Source organism: Cyclopterus lumpus, chromosome 11, assembly GCF_009769545.1.
Source record: "Cyclopterus lumpus isolate fCycLum1 chromosome 11, fCycLum1.pri, whole genome shotgun sequence".
Taxonomy (NCBI): Eukaryota; Metazoa; Chordata; class Actinopteri; order Perciformes; family Cyclopteridae; genus Cyclopterus; species Cyclopterus lumpus.
Genome location: NC_046976.1, coordinates 11,578,329 through 11,600,134, shown reverse-complemented (window position 1 = coordinate 11,600,134; position 21,806 = coordinate 11,578,329). Strand labels below are relative to the sequence as shown.

General features: G+C 41.3%; 1 protein-coding gene across 1 annotated transcript in view; it reads right to left on the bottom strand.

The window, feature by feature from the left end:
- ctnnal1 (catenin (cadherin-associated protein), alpha-like 1) overlaps positions 1-21,551 on the bottom strand; it is a 41,750-nt gene extending 20,199 nt beyond the window's left edge. The window contains exon 1 of the mRNA XM_034545563.1: positions 21,109-21,551. Coding sequence (XP_034401454.1) covers positions 21,109-21,204 — 96 coding nt within the window. The 5' untranslated portion in view covers positions 21,205-21,551. The remainder of the gene's footprint in view (positions 1-21,108) is intronic.
- Positions 21,552-21,806: the final 255 nt, after the last annotated feature.

Here is a 21,806-nt window from a genome sequence, read left to right as displayed (position 1 = left end):
CTCAATACAAATCCTCCTCAATCTCAATGCCACAATGCTAAATGATCCTGAGTCAGCCATCCTCTTGAGCAGCAGCCCTTTGAGACATGACCCACATTACAGCTGTACATCACACATCATCCACACTGACAGTTTCAACAAGCTGTGCTGAGTTTCAAAGTAATGTTGATGTGTAATGCTGCTCGAGGTTGTTTCACAGGGCCCCGAGCTTATTAGCACTGCGCACAGCCAATACGTTACCATGATAGATACAGAAGAAAACTATATTGTGTCAGACTTTTCATCTTCAAATTGCTGAGAAATGTAACTGGGGGGGTGTAATACCAAAAAAAAGATTGCCATCTGGTTTGGAATAAATTCTGCATAACACAGAAAAAGGTGCTGCTAAAGTCGTTAAACAATGAAGGTCACATTGAAGTTGGTAGTTCGGTTCAATCTCAAAAAGACACTTTTACTGGAATAATGGCAGCATTTCTAATAAGCACATAAAAGATGTTGAGCTGCTGAGTTGAGTATCTTTTTAGTTTTTAATAGTTTGAAATAAGGATAGAAAGAAAAAGTTGACTCAAGGGAGCCAAAGAATATATAGAAAAACAGAATAGAAAAAAAGAATTGGGGCACAGTGACACATGATTCAGACCTACGTTATGATATTGAACGTTGTTTAACTTCAGGTGGGCTTCAAGTTATAAAACGTGACCTTGGCTTTTCTGGAGGACTGTCTTGCACAAGTGTATGGGTGGCATTTCCATGTATGCAGGGCCCATGGATGTCTGAATTCAGGGAAAGGAATGAGTGTTCTCCCAGATGGCTTTGTACATGCAAATAAATGGCGGCTCTCATGAACACAGTGTTTAAGGGGGCCAGAGCATGAGAAAGACACTTTAGTGACTGCATGTGTGCAGGTACACAAACAGCAGCACTCACAGAGTGGGGGACAGTCAGAGAAAGCCTGATTACAGATCTTCCTGTGCGAAGTATCTTCTGCTACACTCCAGCAGATGAGCGGAGGGTGAAGTTAGTTTTACACTTTGTGTCTGTGAAAGACAAACAGTGAAACAGTCTTTGTGAATTACAAAGAGAGACAGAGCAGAGGTAAACCACAGACTGGAATTTCCTCCATTAGAGATTACTAGGTCGGTGCATTTACTGGGCTGTGCAAACAGGAACAGAGCAGGGTGGAGAGAACATAATATTGATACAGTGCCATCGCAGCACAGAGCCCATTGTGTGTGTGTGTGTGTCAAGATGAACTTGTTTCAGTTTCATTTTGCAGAGATGTGTTAGTAAAACCCTTAAAACATAGTGTAGATTCAATTTGAAGTATTAGTTTGGTGTAAAGTGATACATCGTAAGCATACAATATGACCTGACTGTTAAGTCATCACAGATGTTGCTACTTAATGGAACAGATACCCAGCTTCACTCCTTGAAGACACCTGCTCAATCATTGAAGCTCCTCTCAGTTCATTTGTCATCTTTAGGTTTCACATTCATGCTGCTGTGCTCTGCTGGAATGTTCGAATGCCAATGATCACTACCAACCAAGCAGCATCCATCCCAAAGCCTCCAAAGCTTCACTGAGAATTTACACACAATGAAATCTAAGCATAAATGTTGCTTTTTTTCAAAGTCAGACCTCCAGCAGATGTGTTGTTGACAGGGCTAGCTGGTTGTCTCTCCATTGCTGTATCGGCATGGCTACACAAGGGTTTGCTGTCAAGATAAAGGGCTTTTTTCTACTATTTATGTCGTACATTTAAGGGCTCAACTTGTGATGTACATTCTGGTATTCATGAAAAATGGTCAACTTGAAGAAGTTATCAAACAAACTCCCTGACGTCCCTGCTGTGGGGGAAATGACATACCTCTGGACATAAATGGACCGCGTTCCTGCTGCTGCGACACACGTATAACTCAGCAATCTCTGATAAAGTGTCTCTCTTTCCCTTTGCCATTAACACGGCAGTTCATCCCTTTTTGTCACTTTCTCCCCTGGCACACAACCAGTCATTCCCAACCATCCACTTCACACCTCTTTGTTGTCCATAATTAGGAGGACAATTACAAGGCCACAGAAACGACATCAACTGCTCACTCCGAGCATAACAATACACCAACAGAGCCCACCCATTGGCGAGCGGGAAATCTAAACCAGCACCTCAAGGACACAGTGACCAACTATAAATCAGAGGCTAACAAAAGCTGGAAACATTTGTGGCTGCCTCCCATGGCTACTATGTTTCATTGAATGGCTTTTTGGTCAGTTTGGTGTTATCTGAGTCATTCTTCCGCTGCATGTTTTTTTTCCTGTACCGATTCTTGGCTAATGCAATTGTATGAACCTGTAGATAAATGGATGTGCTTGTGGAAGAAAAATCCAGTTTGCTCAAAACAGATCAATCAAAATTCTCTTTCCCGTTGGCAAAGTTACGTCATCCTTGTCATTTAATAGCTGCAAGAAATCCTTCACAAAGGCAGTACGATACAAGTAAGTGTGAGCAAGCTCATCCTTAACACACATTGTAGCATTCATAACAATAATTCCTTGCTTGGCATCTGTTATATAAGACCTGCTTCTTTGTCTGAATTACATCTCTGATTCCTTTAAGCTCTCCTTAGCCTCCTGAGGAGAATAACAACTCAAAAAGAACAGTTTTCTAGAGCAAAAAGATTGGATGTGAAGTTGAAAACATAGCAAAGAAACTCACAATACATGCAGCCATTGGCAGTCTAGCTCAAAATAAGTTGTGTGGATGTGGGGGTGTTAATCAAAATAATTATTTGTTATTTTTGTCTACCTAGGCGTGAGTGGGTGTGTGCAGATATGTGTTTACTTTACTGCATGTACAGTATGTGTGCTTAAATTACCTTGATGTGTATAGGCGGGAAATAATTGGGCAGTAGCTTGTGTGAAGAAGACGAGGAGAGAAACAAAAGGAGGGGTTTTCGTGTTTGTCCTTGTTAATGTGGAAAATAATTATTAACTTTGGTAGCCTCCCATTTCTGTACACCTCACACCATTGCTCTCATTACACAAACTCTACAGCATTGTTAAAGTAAACAGGAAAAGGAATACTTCCCGGTCTCATTTTGGCCCGTTAAAGAGTACAAAGGGATCATTGTTGCAGGGAGAGCTGCACCTAAAGGGACCGGGGCAATGTTTGTCTTATCCATGTGGATTGCTCCTGGAGGTCTCCAAACATTTTGCTTTGGTCTTCCCCAAAATACAGAGAGAGAGAGAGAGAGAGAGAGAGAGAGAGAGAGAGAGAACTTTAATGGTTGGGCAAATTCTTTTTAATCTGGCCGCAAGCAGATGGGAGTTTGATGCTGCGCTGGTCCACAGCCAGACTGGAGTTGCAATACAAGGAGATGAAAAGAGAGACACGGAAGCCTGGAGGAGAGTGGACAAAGATAGATGGGGAGAGGGGAAGGGAGCAAGAGAATAAAGAGTAGGACATGTCACATCTGCATCACACTTGTCTTGTTCCTTCCTCTAGCACCATCTCCTCTAGTCCTCTGTGATCAGTATTGTAATTGATTCAAGTCTGTCTCTAGAGACTGGCTGTTGCAGTGCCCTACAGTGTGAGACACTACAGCAGCATATTCCCAAAGAACAGTGAAAAGGTAGCACATCCCAGAGTTCAAAGTCAAGGAGGAAGAAATACTAACATGTCACTTGCTTATTTGGCTCACACCACTTCTGACTAGTGAGTCATGGAGTGAGCCAAATAAAGTGAAATTGTATTTTGTTCTCCTTGACTGGGATGTTTTATATTTTCACTTTTGGACTTTGGGTTTAGCATTCAACTGTGAATTCCATTGTTAAAGCTGAACTTCCTTTTCCAAAACATAATACAGTGGCAGCTTGTGATGTTTAACATGTGCACGGAAACTGCAGAAATAGTAGAGTGGCTGCACCCATCCAATTCATACACTGCAAATGAGTTCATTTCCAAGGCCCTAATTTCAAGTGTGCAATGCACATAGTGAACAACAAATTGGTCCAAACTAAAATGGCCAGTCCTCTGGACACCAGTGCAGAGGTCATAACTGAACAAATAAACTGTAAAACATCTGGACCAGTGGCCAATGTAGAAGTTTACCTTGTTAAAACACAAAACAGCAGTTCAAGTTAGCATTAACGCTGAGCTGCACCACATGTAGTCTTTTCTATTCATGCATTCTTTAGGAATTAGATTGCCTATGCAGAGCTTTTTTACAATTAGTACTCCATCACACACACCACATGCCTGTTTAAGGGGCCACCCAGATGAGAGACATAACCGTTTTCATCTTTATACTAAAAACCTTTAGGCGTTAACACTTAACCCAAACAAGCCTGAGGCTTTCGGTTGAATAATATGTGTACTCGAATTAGCATATAGACACACACAATTATTCACACACTTAGTAAGACCATCTGGAATGCACATTTAAAAACAGAAAACACATATTAACATATCTAATTAAGTGGAGAGTGTGTGGGTGGAGAGAAGGTAAAGAAACAGAAGGAATAAGAGGTGAAAGAGAAATGTTTCATCAACAGACAGATAGACAGATAGACAGACAGACTAAGCTTGTGGTGAACCTGTTCCTGAGACAAACTGACCTCAGATCAGTCTGATTCTGGGGCTCGATTTAGGCTTCCCTGAACTAGTGACAGCCTCTTAAACTCCTACTAGTGAAGCTCGCTTCCCCTCTCCTCTTCATCCATACAAAGACACACCTATATAGCTGCCTTCCTAGAGATAAAGAAAGAGACTGCCGTGAGTTGGCAGTAGTGGCTGCAGCCTTTTAGGATGATTGCACGCAGATGTTTTTACCAAGCAAGACAGATAATTCCAGAGAACAGATAGTCAAATCACTGCGTGCCTATACAACCACAAGATGACAGGGATAATACCAGCTGATTGCCTAAGAGAGAGGACGAGGGGGGAGAAGGGCATAGCATGCTGGGAGGTGATGGATGTGGGACGACTACAGAAGCCAACAGAGGGGCAGACTGTCAGCCATGTTGTATAACTGAAAAAAAACCATTATCATTACTCTTTTTTTATGCCCAAAGGGCCAGCATCTTTATGCTTTGAGAGAGTACAATTGTCATGAAGTTATTATTGAACTTTAACTGCAGTTGCACAAGGACACTGCTTTTCTATTGATTTGTCCTCTCCATCACAACCATCACAGCATTAGTTTAATAATGTTCTGATCAATATTGGACTTCCATTCCCTCAGGTGGCTAGAAACATGCCTCCAAATGAATGCTAATGTTGCAATGTGTAAAGAGGCAAATGTTTGTTTACAGCTGGGGAATGTATGAATTTAAGGAAAGATAATAATATGTTGCTGTTGCTTTTACAGCTGGTTTATGCTTATCCCAAGAGGGGAAAAAACTGTGTTGCTTTAAAAACATAGTCAGGACAATGATATGGACTTGATGATAATGATTGATTGAATTATGATATTTTGCCAATGGCATTACATTATTCACATTTCAAACTGCTAGAGTATCATGATTTGTTTATTGATGCCATAGGTCATTTTAGATTAAGCATTAACATATTGATGATAATACTAACCCTTGGTTAAGAACTCTTCCGAAGTGCATGTTGGAAGGAACAGTTAAGTGGAACGGGTGATGTTGCTCAAGGGAACTGTATTTTTTGGCTTTGTTTGTTTTTCATTGTCATGTTTTCATGTTCCAAGTTGCTCACAGCTAGCAATCCTATAATGTGCTGAGCCAGTTTCCACTTTGTTTGACTTAAGTCTGGGCAGTGGTTAGTCTCACTAAACATGGTGGGGGAGAAAGGTCACATGTCAGAAAAGGAGCACATGACATGAACATTAGCCCACTCGCCCATGTATGCCAGCAGACATGCAGCCAATAAGACGGACAAGCAGACGACACTGATGGCTTGCAGAGTGCAGACACAGAAACACGGGCAGACGTATAAACCTGCAAGTAACAATTATGTTGGTTATTGATTAATCTGCTGATTATTTATTTATTTAAATAGTTGGTGAATATATTTCTGTCTATCGACTTATCGCTGCAGCTCTGACAGACAATAAAGACATTGTGAACGCCATAAAGGATAAGGAGTATGAGTATGTATATTGAGTGTGTATCAGATTGTATCCCATTGGAGTTGCACCATAGAAGGGCCTTGTTTTGCTCAGCAATCAGTGCTGACATTTAGACATGAGGACAGGCAGACGGGAACCACGGCAAACATCAGAGAGAGAGGTTATTACTAACGACCAACTAACTAGCTATTCACCGGTGTGTGTGTGTGTGTGTGTGTGTGTGTGTGTGTGTTTAACTTCTCAAGATGGACCATGACCAATGTTGGAGTATCATGTCTCTTACGGTGAGTCTGAATTACAAATAGTGTTGCGGATGCAGTAGGCATGAAAGAAATTACTGTTGGAAATACCAACACAACAATTACTTGTGTACCAGTTATGGCTGGTTAGCGTTTGAATTGTTTTATGCTAATACCAATAACACCATACTTCTTTAGTAGTTTATCTGACATTCAGTGCAATCTTTTGGTTCTTTGTGGTTTCTGTTACTTTGTGCTACAGGCCCATTCAGTACTGAGTATTTAACCCAAGTGCCAGTGCATGCTGTTCACATATCCAGATTTTAAAAAACAAGCATTGCATTGCAAGCTGTGAAAGTACAAACATCAATGTGTTTTCCTCAAAGGGCTCATGCTAAAAGCATGCTGAAATATGTCTTTATTGCACAGAAAGAGGCCACTAATAGGCATAGCTGTCTAACTAGTACAGGTATGTCAGTGGACACAAGACAGTATTGTTACTGGGCTCTGTTCCTAAACTAAATGCAAAGCCAGTACTGTGAGCCAATATACAGTGCAATTTCAGCAGGCTATATCAAATATTCTGAAAAACAACTTTTGAGCAGCAATTGTTTCACTGCTCATGTAGAGAGAGGCACGTTCTGTGTGTGAAGCTTGTACGATTTTACCCTGACATTATGGAAAGGACAGTACATATGCCGCTAGTTAAAACACCAGTGTGTTATCAAGGCTGTGATATCTGCATAGTTGTATCGCATAGCGCTAGAGGAGAGACAGCCACTGAAACGCTCACACACACAGCTTACATTCAATAGAGCACAATACCTCTTTTCATTCCTTTTTGCTCACGTAATTCTGGGAGGGAGTTAGAGAGCGACAGAGACAGATAAAGGGAAAGTCAGGGAAGGGGTCAACCAAGGAGAGGACAGATGTGCCCTGAACACAACACGACTGCCAGGTTAAACTCCCTCTGGCTGTCTCAACTGTTCACCTGCCTCTTCTCCGGCATACTTTGGAATACTGTGGGGGTCAGCATCAGATCCAGAGCAACCCGAGGCGGTGGCTCACCTGGGCCTTGAGACCTACATCCACCAAGCTTTTTCAAACGGTGACTTCTCTGTGCCCAAACCATTTACTTTACTGGAGAAAGTGCTGCATGTGAAATAGTATGTAATTACTATTTCAGTCATGACTAGGGCTGGTTATATATTCATGATAATCATGTCAATATGGTACTGAAACAAGATTTTCTCAGTTGACTGTAGCATATTTACTGTACACAGGTATCAATCCTCCTCAGTTCTATCTCTTAGCAACAAAGTGAATATGAGTATTCCTCAAAATGTTAAACTATTCCTTTAATATACAAAACCATAAAAGAACATAAATTCAGCAAAACAACTGAAGCAGAGTCTAAAATAAGGAATGGCTATTAGAAAATGTCTAATTGAAGAATAAGTAAAAAAGACTGAATTGTAGTACAGAACCGAGATGTTAGCTGCTTTCACTGTGCATTGTCATAGTTGAAGCCATAATATGATTTGCAGTTAAATCTCTGCAGGTGACTGTGACTTTCCCATTAAAGCTGAGTTAACATCTAACCCCTGAGTAGTCAACTGAAATGTTTGCTCCAGGCTCCTCATGTTATTCACAGCGCGGCAAAGTGTCAAACACTATACTCGTTCGCTCCTATTCCAGCGTTGTCGCACAACAGCGTTGTGTAAGGAATTCAAGCTCGGTCAGATTAGCTGACTCAACAAGTAACACCAAGAATGAAAAATGCAGATATGTTTTACTGAACGAAGCACTTAAAGTATATGAATCCAAATTGATTTTGTGATGACAATGCAGACTTGCTTTTCCAACTTTTTAGTATAGAAAAGTTACATTTCTTTGAATGGATGGTGTTGGTTGTGTTTCATATTTTGAATCTGTTCTGCCTTTTTTGGCTCCATATTACAACAATCTTGACAGTCAATCAGCTCACCCTGTCCACATGCTGAAAAGACAAAACTGCAGAATTGATTGTAAGGTTGGCACACAGTGTACTAACCCAATAAACTCAGCTCATATTTTCCCAGGAACCATTCACTGTCAAATAAATGACAAATACAATCCACTTATTGCTTGGTATTGTAGCTTGACATTGATTCCTTGGTGCTCTGCCACAGTTCAAGTATGCGTAGTCTTTCTGAAACTTCTCAGAGAAGGGATGGGAAAATGGCCCAGGGCTTCCAGACTACATATTTGTTATTGTTTCACATGAAGAGAAGTATTCATCTCCAGGGTATGGCAGGCAGTAGACTGTTTTACCATGTATGTGCCATAGAGGGGTAGTGTTTCCATTCAGGAAGTAGAATCTAAAAGGAAAGCAGAACAGTCCGTGTGCTACTTGGTGCTCCATCATAGCTGTCTAAAAATAATGAGAAATCTATCAAGTCTTAAGTGGGCCCACTGAGGGCGTTGAGCAGAGAACTCTCCGGAGTCACTCTGACCTGAGCTAGTTGTAGTTTACCGTGTGACAAATTGTGACAAGCCAAATAAAATCTGTCTTTGTTAAAGCAGTCGTCCTATGTCAGCAGTTCCCATAAAACACTTGTATTCAAATGCATCACACACACATTTGGTCCGATGTGGATGAAAGCTGTACTTGATATTTGAGCGTTTGTATTATGGGACCCCACTGAACCTGGTTTGTTAGTGCACTGATAGTAACGCATAATCTCTCTTGAAAGCAGAGCATTGCTACAGTATAATGAGCTGATAGGAGGTGCAGGAAGCCTAGAGGAACCCGCAGCCGATAAGAGAGAATGATAAACCTGGGAGAAAAGCAGACGGACAGCTGTGATGGAGAGATAGACGGGTACATGGCAGAGGGCATACAGTAAATAAGGGACAATGGTGGACAGCTAAGATGGGAAAAACAGAAGGCACGGCCGAGAAGAGCTACAGAGGAAATAAAGCAAAAATAATAATTTACCAGCTCACTAGACCACGAGCCAAACTACTCTTGTGGTACACCAATCTTGTTTCTCTTTAAAACCCTTTATAGTTGCGGTTGGGCGAAGAGTGAATAAGACAAATCTGATTACAACTAATTTAATAACAATATTGAATTAAACAGTGCACCAAGAGGCACTTTATAAGCATGGTTGACAAGCGGTATCTTATTATAAAAAAAAAACTCACTTACAGTTTCCCCACTGCTGTGCAAATGAAGCCATTAGTTGTTACAGTTGAATTACTGAAAACACAGCATCAACCTCCTTTAATGAGCTATTTAAAAGTTATAGGTTTAAGGAAAATCATTTATAAATGTTTTTTCCCCAACACTTTACATACATAAATATATCTGACCATTCTTTGCCAGACTTGTAGTAGCTCGTGTGGGTGGAGTGTTTCACCTTAGGGCTAACTATTTGCCCCTGTTTACAGTAGTTATGCTGAGCTAAGCCAACTGGCTCCTGGCTGTAGAGTCATATTTACTGTACAGGCATAAAAGTGGTATGAATCAATTAATCTTACTCTCGGGAAGAAAGCAAATAAGAAGTTTGACTGAAATGTCAAACAGCCTCTTATGAACTGATTTAATCGCATTGTGAATGTTGATCCAAAGAAAATATGTGACATTATCTTGTTATGTCTCTACAGAATTCTACAGAAATCTTCCTTTTTTAACATGACGTAGTAAAGTGTGAGAAGAGAATTGTTTTATCTCACTATCAAAGACTTTTAGTGAGTTGAAATGCAATACCTGATTGTTTATTAGGTTCCTGTTATACATAAAGTATAGTACAAAAGTATAATAATGTTCAAAAGCTCTTATTCTACCAAGTTTATCTGAGAGTCTGTTGTTGAAATGGATTTTTATTTTCCAAAAGAAGCAAATCATAGTCTAAGGGAGAGTAACAGCGCTCCGGAGAGCGAAAATAGACGGAAGCAACACAAGATACTGGCAACACAAAGAATTCTTCACTTGGATCCCACATTTGTATGTGGATCTAATTGTTATCGTGCTGAAACCAAGACAGCCGGCCTGACAGCACAGACATCTTTGATCTAAGCAAGTTATCACAAAACATCCAAGACGTAATATCAAAGGCATCTTTGACCCAGGCAGCAGGGCAATTCAGGTGAGATCCCACCCATTTGCAAATGTACACGGTATGCAGTTACAGTTTTCTGCAGGCTACACTGGGCTCTTTGTTCCACAGAAGAACAGGTTATTTAAAAAAAAACGTCTAATTCATACTTTTGCCTGGGTATAAATCTTTATATGGATATGGCAGTTGTTTATTTTGTCCAGGAAACATTAAAAGGGGAGAAAAACGAAGCAGAAAAATCACACATATTTTATCCTCAAATGGAGTCTCCAATCTCTCCTTCAGATTAGGATGCTGACATTCAAACAGCATTCCTCATGAAAAAGCCTTTGCCTGGACACTGAAGTCACATTTATTTTCATTAATTGAATATGACTTGCCTCTCCTTCATAGAATATTCATATAACTATATTATGCAAGTGGTTACGTTCCAGGAAGACAAGAAGAAAAGTAAACAAACAAACAGTGTTTTTACCGGGGGAAGGTTTCATTTGCTGACATTGCCCGTTGTTGGTGTGCATAAACAGACCAACATTTGCAAATAATTAATAACATACCATCTACAACAACGCCAATGTGCATTGTATTCTGGAGTATGTCCAAAAACAGATAAGCTCCTCAAAAGGCAACCCTGAAAATCTCTTACGAGTTGAATAATCAGTCTCACCTTGTGAGATGACGCACCTTCAAATGAAACAAGGAAAACATTTACATAAACTGTAACACAACTTTCTCTTTGAAACATTGTGACAAAACACAATGTGGCCCAGAGCACTGTTCCTACTTTGTTCTTGTCATCTGACATCAAACTTTGAATATCCCCCTCCATGATTTCTTTGCTGTTGAAACTTGATATGAAAGCAAACTCCAGTTCCTCATGAGGCTCTATTTTATTCTTCCTTCTGATCCTCAATTATCTTAGTCAGGATCTCTTAGCCCACCAGTAAAGATTTATGAGTACCTGTGAAAAGCCAAATAGGCAAAACTGTAAATTGATGGATCCTGTCAGAAAACTATCCATTATCACCTAACATATTTTAGATGAAGCCCAATTCATACAAATCAAGACAATCCGCTCATCGTCGTCATCATCATCATCATCATCATCATCATCATCATCATCATCATCAGCTCGTTTTATAAAACTGGCCTTATAAAGCTCCTAGAACAAAATACCAGTCTTGGAGATTTCTACACTCGAAATGAAAGCGATGCAGCAGCTATTGCACAAATAACATTTGTCCCAGAGTCACTTTCTTGGATGCAACATAGCATGAAGACAACAGCCTGCTCCCACAACCTGGCGATACCAACACAACAACCATTGGCAAGTCGCCCCCCCTCAGGTTGTCTTCACACTGAGCCGTGTTTAATGACTGGGTAATTATATAAAGTCCTCAACAGGATAATCCTAACTGCTTGCCAACTCAGCCTCGAAAACATTCCATCAGTCATCGTGATGGGTAATTACAAGTAATGGACAAATAATGGTGTGCGGTGAACAGTGTGTGAAAGTGGCTTAACCAGGCTCTGTGACAGCCTCCCACAGTGATGGCATGTTCGGTGGAGAAAAAAAAAAAAGACATGCAGTGGCTGCTTGGAGGATGCTGACCTAATACACCTGACACAAAGCACTGGCTTGCTTCTCATATAACAAGGCTTGTTTTTCATTAATAAAACAGTTTTGCTTCCGATTTACCAATTGAGACACAAATAAAAAAATTAAAATGTGTCTGATATAAACCCTAAAATAAATATCACAAGCTACCACCAGAATGCTTTGCACTCCCAGTTTTTAAGCCTCTGAAAATTGTTCACAGATGAAAGGAAGGAGATGGGACGATAAGATGTCAGGTGTGGAAGAAAGTTGGCCAACTATCCCCAGAGTGAGACAAATCCTCACCCAGAAGGAGAAAAAAAGTATGTCTAATAATGTGGTCTTGGAGGTTTGACATTTGAGAAGTGAGGGGCTTAAAAATGGGAATGACCGCATTAATAAATCAATGAAGTGTGTCAAAGCAAACATCAAAGCCCTCATTGCTAAAGGATGGTTGCTGAGCAAGATAATTCATTGATGAAAGTGGTGAGCGAACAACTCAAAGCCAAGTTCAAGCCCTTGGGGGGGGAAGGTACTAACTCCTGCATACCAGCCAGTATAGAGTGCGTAAAGGTCTGACCCCGGCCGTGATGCCACTATAAACGAAACATAGACACAATTTCAGACTGAACTCTATTACACATTGTAGGAGCTTGAAATATGAGCCCTGTGAAGGAATGCAGCCCCCCTGACTTCAGACTGCATAATGGCCTATGTTGTGACACACCAACTCTTCCACACATACTCATGGGGGGCTTGGGGAACATGCTTTCACTTCATGACACATACCCATGTCTTCAAGTGTTTAAAATGATGGTCAGGAAGCAGAAGTCTAATCTAAACAGGAATATTAAGTGCAGTCCATAATAAATATAACTCCACTCTAAAACTATTACATTCACAGACAAGTACATTTATTTTTATATCATCAGCAACTCCAAAAGCTCCTTTCAGTCCTTCAGATAACAGACACGCTTGAATGTCCAGAACAACCGGAACATTATTTATAGAAGGTAAGTGACTTTAACTTATTTATAGGGGTTGACACTGTGTGTGTGTGTGTGCGTGCGTGTGTGTGTGTGTGTGCCCGGCTCGCTGGCCCCCAGCTTCACCCACCGGCTCCAGTCACCCAGAAACCGTGACAAGATGAGAGCACGCTCCCTGTCTTGTATCGGGTACTTTCAGGTTATTGATCAGGGAAGAGCGCCACGAGAGTTGGACGATAAGACAAAAATCAGAAAAAGCTATCCACCATAAGTAATACTTATCAGTATCAAGTTAAAACAATAGTGTCCCATTCTTGGTACTCAGTCTTTTCACAATTTTTTCAATCATATCTGCTTACAATTGTGCTCACATCACTGCACTGGCTCCAAGAACATTTCCCCTGAAGATATGTGTCACTCAGACAAAAGATGATAAGAATACCATCATCTTGATTGAATTCTGTGTTAAAGAAAAGGACAGCCAAATCTGGGTGAGCTGCTCACATGGTGTTCCCGTGGCTCTTCCCCAGAATAGGTGGATAGGCTGAGCTCAGTTTACAGCACAGAAAGAAAGGTAAAAGATCAGAAGTGAAATGGTGAGGCTGAACTTTCTGTGCACAACTTGTAGCCTCTGGCTAGGTTTTCCGTAGGCTGCATAATTGATGAGGTGATACGGGGACACTGGACTCTCTGAAGAGATCGAGATTAAAAGGGGGCTAAATGTAGAGAGATGGCGAGAAACTAAGCACAAGGCTGACGACAAAGAATTAAAGAGCAAGAGAGTAAGGTGTATGACAGGAAAACAAAATCAGGAAATTGGGCAGAGCCACAGAGGAAGGCTGGAAGGCATACAAACAGGGTGCTATACAGAGTCTTACATACTGATACTTCCTCACACCCTGAACTCGCATCTGAAAGTGAAAGATTCCACTGTAAGCTCAGTACGACGACTTAAAGTGTCACTCTGCAGAGCTCTCTACTATTGCACAAGGTCAAAGGTGACACACGTGCAGATGTAGTTTACAGATGTATTAGATAGCTGCCAATCAAACAACAAGTGTCAATATTTGCATTAAAATAGTATAGAAATAATACCTTCTCTAGAAAAAGATGTGAAAGAGAGACAAGAAGGTTGGAGTAACAAGGTAGACTTTAAATATTTTTGATTTCTAACTGTTCTGAATTAGAAAAGATGAGAAAAATGTTTGGTATTCTGTGTTGTCCTTGTCCTTCACACTCTCGTTGTTCTGTCATGTCAAACCTCATCTCTTTAAAAGAACCCATTATCGAGAGGGGAGAAGTTCAAAGACGCTTGAAGAAAGCAATTAACACATACAAGTCAGACTGAAGGATTCCTCTGAGGTGCAACAATGTTGATGCTGGAGAGAGGAACAAACATGATGGCTTGGCGAGCTTTTGGATGTCCATCATATATTTTGGTTTTATATGATCTTGAAGGAATCTTTAGGAATCTTTAGGATACTCACATCCAAAGCAAACAACAGACATGTTTTTTTCAGATAGAGTGGGATAGGATCTTAAAGTATTAGTTTGGCCTATTGCAAAAAGCAGGGGTTTTCTGTGAGGGGGGCATGGACTGAGAGGCATGAGGAAACGTTAGTATCTAGTGATCTGTTTAGCTGTGGTTGTCCAGCCAGCAGACAATATAGATACGTTGTGTGATATCTTTGGCAATACACGACAAGACGAGTGGGCGGGTGCATGCCAACAAGATTACAGTAAGTGGGCTGTCCCTTCACACTCATCTGTCTCCTCTGTCCATGCACAGCATGTGCAGTAACACGTTACGTTTCTGTGCATCTTTTCACCACCAAACTGTACACACCGTACACACATCATATCAGGCACATCCTTTCTGATGGCGTGCTGTTATTGAAATATTAGTTGCAGGTATCGACAGACTGGCACCGTTCACAGATGGTCTCTGTGCAACAACATAGTAATTAATGTCAATAAGTATGTCCTTGTCTATGCAGAGTGTTTCCAGCAAGGTTGGACAACACAAAACACGATGCTACATTACGTAACACATTCCCGCTGACAGAGCTCTTTTCCTGTGTGCTGTGTTCACACTTTGAGATGAGACGTCTCATCACTATCTTATCATCATAAACTATAAAAAAATAAAAAAAATCCTGTAAATACTACCTGTTTGTTTAATACCTGGTGGTAATGAGCCAGGGAACCACTTCATACTGAACAAGAATACCTCTAACAGCCTTTGGCACACAGCCCTTTACACACAGAGGCTGCACATTGCGAAGAATCCTTTACACAGGGGGCAGCTGAGATTATTTAAAATTAGTTTATGGCGATAATAGAATACAAATACATTTGAAAAATTCAATAGCAATATATATTTACATAACTAATGTCCTGGTTTGTCTTTATAAGAACTCACGGTCAAAGGTTTTCTTTGGCAGAAATCTCAATGAGGGATGACTCGAAACAAAATAAACTAAACTGCATAACCAAAGGCCAGCAGGGGACCATACTTTATAGAGAACAGGTCCTTGAAATTACTTTCCATTTTTAGATGACAAAGAATGCCAGACTGAGCTTTGTAAGCACACTGTGCCACTGAGCCCCTCTGATAATGGCAGAGCTGTTTAATCAATACACTATCTCCCTACCAGCTATAGCAATATGTCTTCATCGGAGGCAGACGCTTTCATTGAGGCAATTAAAAGCGGTTATTGCTATTAGCTACAACCTTCATATACTTTAAATGGCAACGGGTGAGAGAGCTTTTTTCACCATTAAATTAACTTGGCTGTTCTCTCTAGGTGACAGATCCCTTAAGGCCGGGTTATTTGGAGGTTTCGGTCACACACATGCAATCACTCTCATACACACACACACACACACACACACAACTTTCTCACATAAAAGTTTGTTAGAGAGGAAGAGGTGAACAGATCGACATGTGAGACCAGAGCCTTTTATCGTCACTTAACAGCGATCAGTAATGACTCCCCTGGTAGCAATAGTGAGAAGAGCGAAAGGGGGAGGACGAGGGGGAAAGACTAGTCATGCAGGCCATTTATGTGTGTGTGTGTGTGTGTGTGTCAGAAAGATACAAAAAATGAGAATGAGTGAGAGTGAGAGGATTAGGGGAGTGAGTGTAATCATGAAAATAGAGAATGTGAATTCTCTAAACTGGCAAAGTCAGCTGACCACTTTACTAAAAAACTGAAATGACATCTCATTTCAGTTTGATGACACAGGGTTGTTGACTGCCTGTATCTGTACTATACAACCAAGCAAGAACTTGCCTCAGATCTTCATTTAGACAACAACAATGTGAGTCGAGCTCAGAGTCACTCAGAGTCTCAAAATCAAAAAAAGAAAGATAACTGTCGGCTATTTAATAGTGTACAGACTCGCCATTCGTTAAAATCTTCCACTGATTATGGCAAAACAGGAAAAGTTGTCGCCTTCGGGTGACAATATGATTTGCGCTGAAATTGTGTTATCAGGAACGTTGATGTGAAGGTGACATGGTCATGGTGGCAACACACATGACACCTCAAACACCGGCACCACGGGCACCATCATTTAGTTTTTGTCGTCCATGAGCAAACAATTACACATACCAGATACTAAGACACACAAACCTCACTGGAATCCCCCACCTTCCTTACACACACAGATACAATGAGTGCATATTTTATCTCACTCGCAGGAGGCTAGTATATTTTGGTCTGCGAGTGTGAATGCACACACATTGCATGCTTGTGGCACACTGTAATCCTCAGGTGGTTTCAACTTCATGCCAGGGACTCATTTGTCTTCATTATCATCACACGGTGAGGAAGCAGATCTGTTCGGGCTCGTTGCAACGGTAATGCCTCTCTGTCCTGATGTAAAAAACTACTTCACTACCTGGACGTTTGTCATGTCACCCTTCCACAGGACCAGGGACATTATGAGGGAAAGTGTGCCCTGTGCCTCAATAAAGCTGCATTTCTGCATATTTCTAGAAAGACAGATGAAAATGTGACTGATGGTTGTGCTTTCAGAAATGTTAAGTGAGGAGTATGTCTATGAAAAGCATTTTTGTCAACGTTTTGTTTGATGGAGAATATATGGGGCAAATCCCATCCTAAAACTTTCCACTGAGCTTTTGTTTGGGTAATAAATATGTAATTTCAATCCAGTTTGTTAGCAAAATGAACATGGAAAAGCTTTTTTACCCATTCCTTCAGGCGGCAACACTGCAAGCACCACAGCACCTCTGGCAGCACGACAAAGTCGGCACTAACAATATTGGACAGAGAACAGATTTTCCAGGCCCAATTATAGTTGAACTTTCTTTTTTTAAACTCCTGGCTGAGCACTGCAAAACAAGGATGGAGCCGGCCTAGCAATGTAATCACAAGACCAGTGTGTCACAAGTGTTTAAATGTTCACCTGATCAAAGTCTCAGATATTACTTTCTTGCCCTTTTTCATTCCCACACATATTTCCCTCAAAACAACACCCTTACACCTCGTCAGCTGGAGGACCACCATGGCCGCACCGCGTGTTTTTACTAGGAACACACCTCAATTATAAAAACCCCGGAACAGAGCTGTTATTTCACTAATCACCACTTCAAAACAGGAATTGGATCTCGTGGAAAAAGCAGCCACATTATCACTAATTGCCTTCCAGACGGCTGCAGGTAGGACACACACAACAACAGACACATTCATGTAGTTTCCCTTCTCTGTGTGATACCCAATACATTTTTGACTACCGCAAGAGCAATTAATTACCCTCGCCATGCCCCTCACAATGCAAGTCTATTGGTATGGAGATGACTGTAGAAGAGAAGGTGAAACACATTAGTGAATCCCAAGATGAGGAGGCTGCTTCTGTCAAATAAAGAAAGGGCCCCTTTTCTTTTGAAAAGGGTGAAGTGAATGGTAACATTGATAGGGGATGCAGATAGAAAACCGCCACATTACAAAAAATAGGACTCAGATGCATTCAGACACCACTTGCAAAAACTCTGAGTAGCACTAATGTTAGGAATGAAGTCCCCATTCAGATTCACTGTCAACATGAATGCACGTACCTGGACTCAATACAGGTGAAAGAGAAGAAGTGGGTGGGACTGTGTGCATGTTCTGGTGTGTATCTACGTAGTGCAAGGCCGTAAGACTCCCAGCCCTATAATTACACCCTGGTGGGAGTGAAGCTGATAACAGAGGCCTGAGGATATCAACGTCATGAAAGGAGAGGAGAGATACATAATACCATTTTTAAAAGGGAGATAGTGCACAACATGATACCTTATCAAACACTGGCTTTTCTCACTGACACTGCTTTTTATTTCCTCCTTGATAGTCATCTAATAATCCCTAAAACACAGGGGCATTCATACACACGCAAACACACACATACATAGACAGCTCCTTTAAAAGAAAAGCTACACAAACCAGCCCACACAATGCGTTTACACTTACTATAATGATTCAATTATAACCGATGTATGGCAAAACTCATTCTCAGAACCGTCACGTAACCCTTCAACTGAATTATCTTACTCACATTAGAGCTAATCAGAGTACTACAGTCGCATTAAATATCACTCTTTCTAATGGCCACTAGTACAGACACAAGTTAGGCAGATTTATTTTGGCATTTTGATTCTGTGCATATGCCTCAAATGCCCTAACACATCACATTATAGCCTCTGGAAATGCAAGAAACAATTAATAGCTGCATGGTGCCTTCATTTTCCTGTTATATTCCTATTTCCTATTACACAGGATACCACACCTATTTTTGGACATTAACCCAACACAAGTCATTTACATTATTTTCATTTAAAATTGTGAAACAAGTAAATGGGGGAAATCACGTTGAATGTAGGGACACTAACAATTATTTTGATTATCGATTAATCCACAAATTATTTCCTCCATTTAAGCAAATCATTGTTTGGTCTAACAAAGCTTACAAATTCCAAAACTAATGCCCATCACAAACTCCCAGAACTTGTCGTGGAAAAAGAAAAAAATTCTAACCAACAGTTACTCATTTTAATATTATAGAAAACAGAAAAACAGCACATATTTCCATTTGAGAATAAAAATGTTGCTTGAAAAAAAAGAGACTTACATGATTATCATAAGTGTTGCTGTATCCATCAATCGACTGATCGATTAATCTTTTCAGCTCTGGGAAGATGTTTGGTGCATATTTGCAGTAATTTGTGTGCATGTGACCACACTGGATGAAAAGCACTCACAGCGGGTGGAACTAATGGACCGGTCAGTACCTACCGAGTGACCGTCCTCCAGATGACATCACATCAACAAAACATTACATATGGAGATAACGGGCCATGGAAATGGTGTTTCTTTCAGCATTGCAGAGCTTTGTTGCTATGGGGACAGGCCTCACAGTGAGAAACAAAAGAAAGTTAGAAAAGATTGTCCTTGAGGCCCACTATTCAACACAGTGGACTGTTACATGCTGAATGCGGTTAGCATATAGCACATTCTTCTATACTACAGACCGGAGATCAGCCTGTCTTTCTCCACAGGCAGGAGTGCACCATAGGCCTGCTGCAGCATACCGGTACATATTATTAAGATAACACAGAGTACAGCAGATTTACTTTGTGCTTTTGCACAATATTACATCAGTGCTTATTATAAATAAATGTACAGTAATTGCTATTTGCGTCACAGGTATAACCTTACCTGAATTTACCCTTAATTTCTCATATTATATAACAAAATGTATAAACTTTCTTTTTGGTGTACTTGTGAATTACTTCAAATTAAAGTGAACAAGCCACACACAAGAGCACATCCCGTGACAGATGTCCTTTTCCTATAACTAATCCATTTTCATTCAGTACAGGATGACCTTATATCGTTCTGTGCAAGGAGGAAGCCGGCTTTCAGTGTTCTCAGCGGGAAGGACAGTGTCAGGAACCTTCCATCATGGTATTGTCCAGACTCTGTTAAACCACTAGTGAGGCACCTCTTAGTGGAAACAACAGGACATTTACAGGCCTCTTGCTCTTTACCATTGTGCACAAGAAGGGGATATTAGCATTTATAAGACCGGTGGTTATTCAGGAGATGCAACCCATCTCCCAGGAAACAACAGTGGATAACAGTGAGGTTCAAAAGCTAAAGCTTTGCCAAATGAATCTGCTGCTGTTGTTCCTAAAATGACATTACTGCTTAACAAACCTTTACAAAACAGCCTCTGCGTTTGCAACCTATAGCCTACTTTGCAGCACTATACAATAACATGCTGAATTAACTCATTGACCTGAACTCCATGCTTTAAAAGCTGGGGCAACTATGTCGAGTGTGCGAGAGAAGAGCTGCTGAGTGAGTGCAGTGGCTTTAAGTGTGACTTTCTTCTACTTCTGTTTATTGAAAAACAAAACACGTGCCCCAAAGTGGCACAATTAGAGATGTGGCCTCACAGTCGCCTAGCACTGGACTGGCAAAGGACAGCACACAACTTCTGGGGAAACTATTATACCCCCTTCAGCAGTAGTTCCTCAAAGTGGAGTCTGCTGACTAGCAGGAGAGTTTCTGGTGATCTCCAGCAAAAAAAAAAAGGGGGGGGGGGGGATTAGTATCACAGTGAATTTAATTGTTTTTTGGATGGCTGATCATTGGTTTAATTGCTCCCATTTGTACTTTCCCCTTTTACAGTAGAGTGTAGCCTGTTATGTAAATCTACAGCAACTTCTGCCTAACAACAACACGACCTGTGTCTGTCGTCTAATGTGCATCTAACCTGTTAAACGTGTACACTTCGTATGACTTTGCAATAAAACACCATTATCGATAACAAGCAATGAGGGGCAGGACAACGTAATAACTTATAGTCGTCTCAACCGCACGTGGGATGGTCTTTAAACACAGCGCGAGCGGAAAACGTGCAAACAGGTAAACACGAGAATCAAAGTGAGCCTCGTGAGTGAAAGCACTACAGTTATTGTGAAGCCAAAGTACGGTTTAAAGTAGGCCTCCGGTGGGATACGGGGGGGGGGGGGGGAAGCAAAGTAACATAAAACGCCTTGTTTTTCGACGCGCGGGGGCACTCACCTGCGACACTAAAGGAATAAGCGTCTGCTCCACCGAGCGAGTTTTGATTTCCAGCCCGGAATCAAAGTTGCTGTTGCCGCTCGGAGATGAAGCCATTCCCGCCGAGCTCTCCCTGGCTGACACACACGATGCACGGCGGAGTTTCCTGAACGCCTTTTTGTTCCCCCCTCTCGCCGTCTCGCAGCCGCAAACTGCTGTAACGGACTCGCTCTGGCAACGCCGGTGGATTTGTGAATCGCGCACACGGTCGTTGGTCCAGTGGCTCTCCGCGCGCGCGCGCGCACGCACGCTGTGTTAATCCTCTGCGGCTCCGTGGTTGAGCCGCTGGAACCCGCCGACGTCCCTGTAGTTCACTCAACACCGGCAGGGAGCAGAGTGCCGCACGCACGCACGCGCGCGCGCGCGCCGCGGCGCACACGTCTGGAGGGGTTTCACTGCGGGCTGCTCGTGTGCGACTCAAGGCTTTAACAACGTTGTCAACATTTTGACTGATAATCAGGATGAACATTTTGATTGTAATCCGTCTGTTTGCTCACCAACAGCAGTTATGTAATAGCTACAAGGTGAAACACTATCAGATACATTTTGGATAAAAGTCATGTAACACATAACATCAGTGGTGTATCTGTTTGGCCATAGTGTGCAAACAAAAGGGGAAGATTTAATATTATATAGGACTTTTTTACTGTGTTATATAT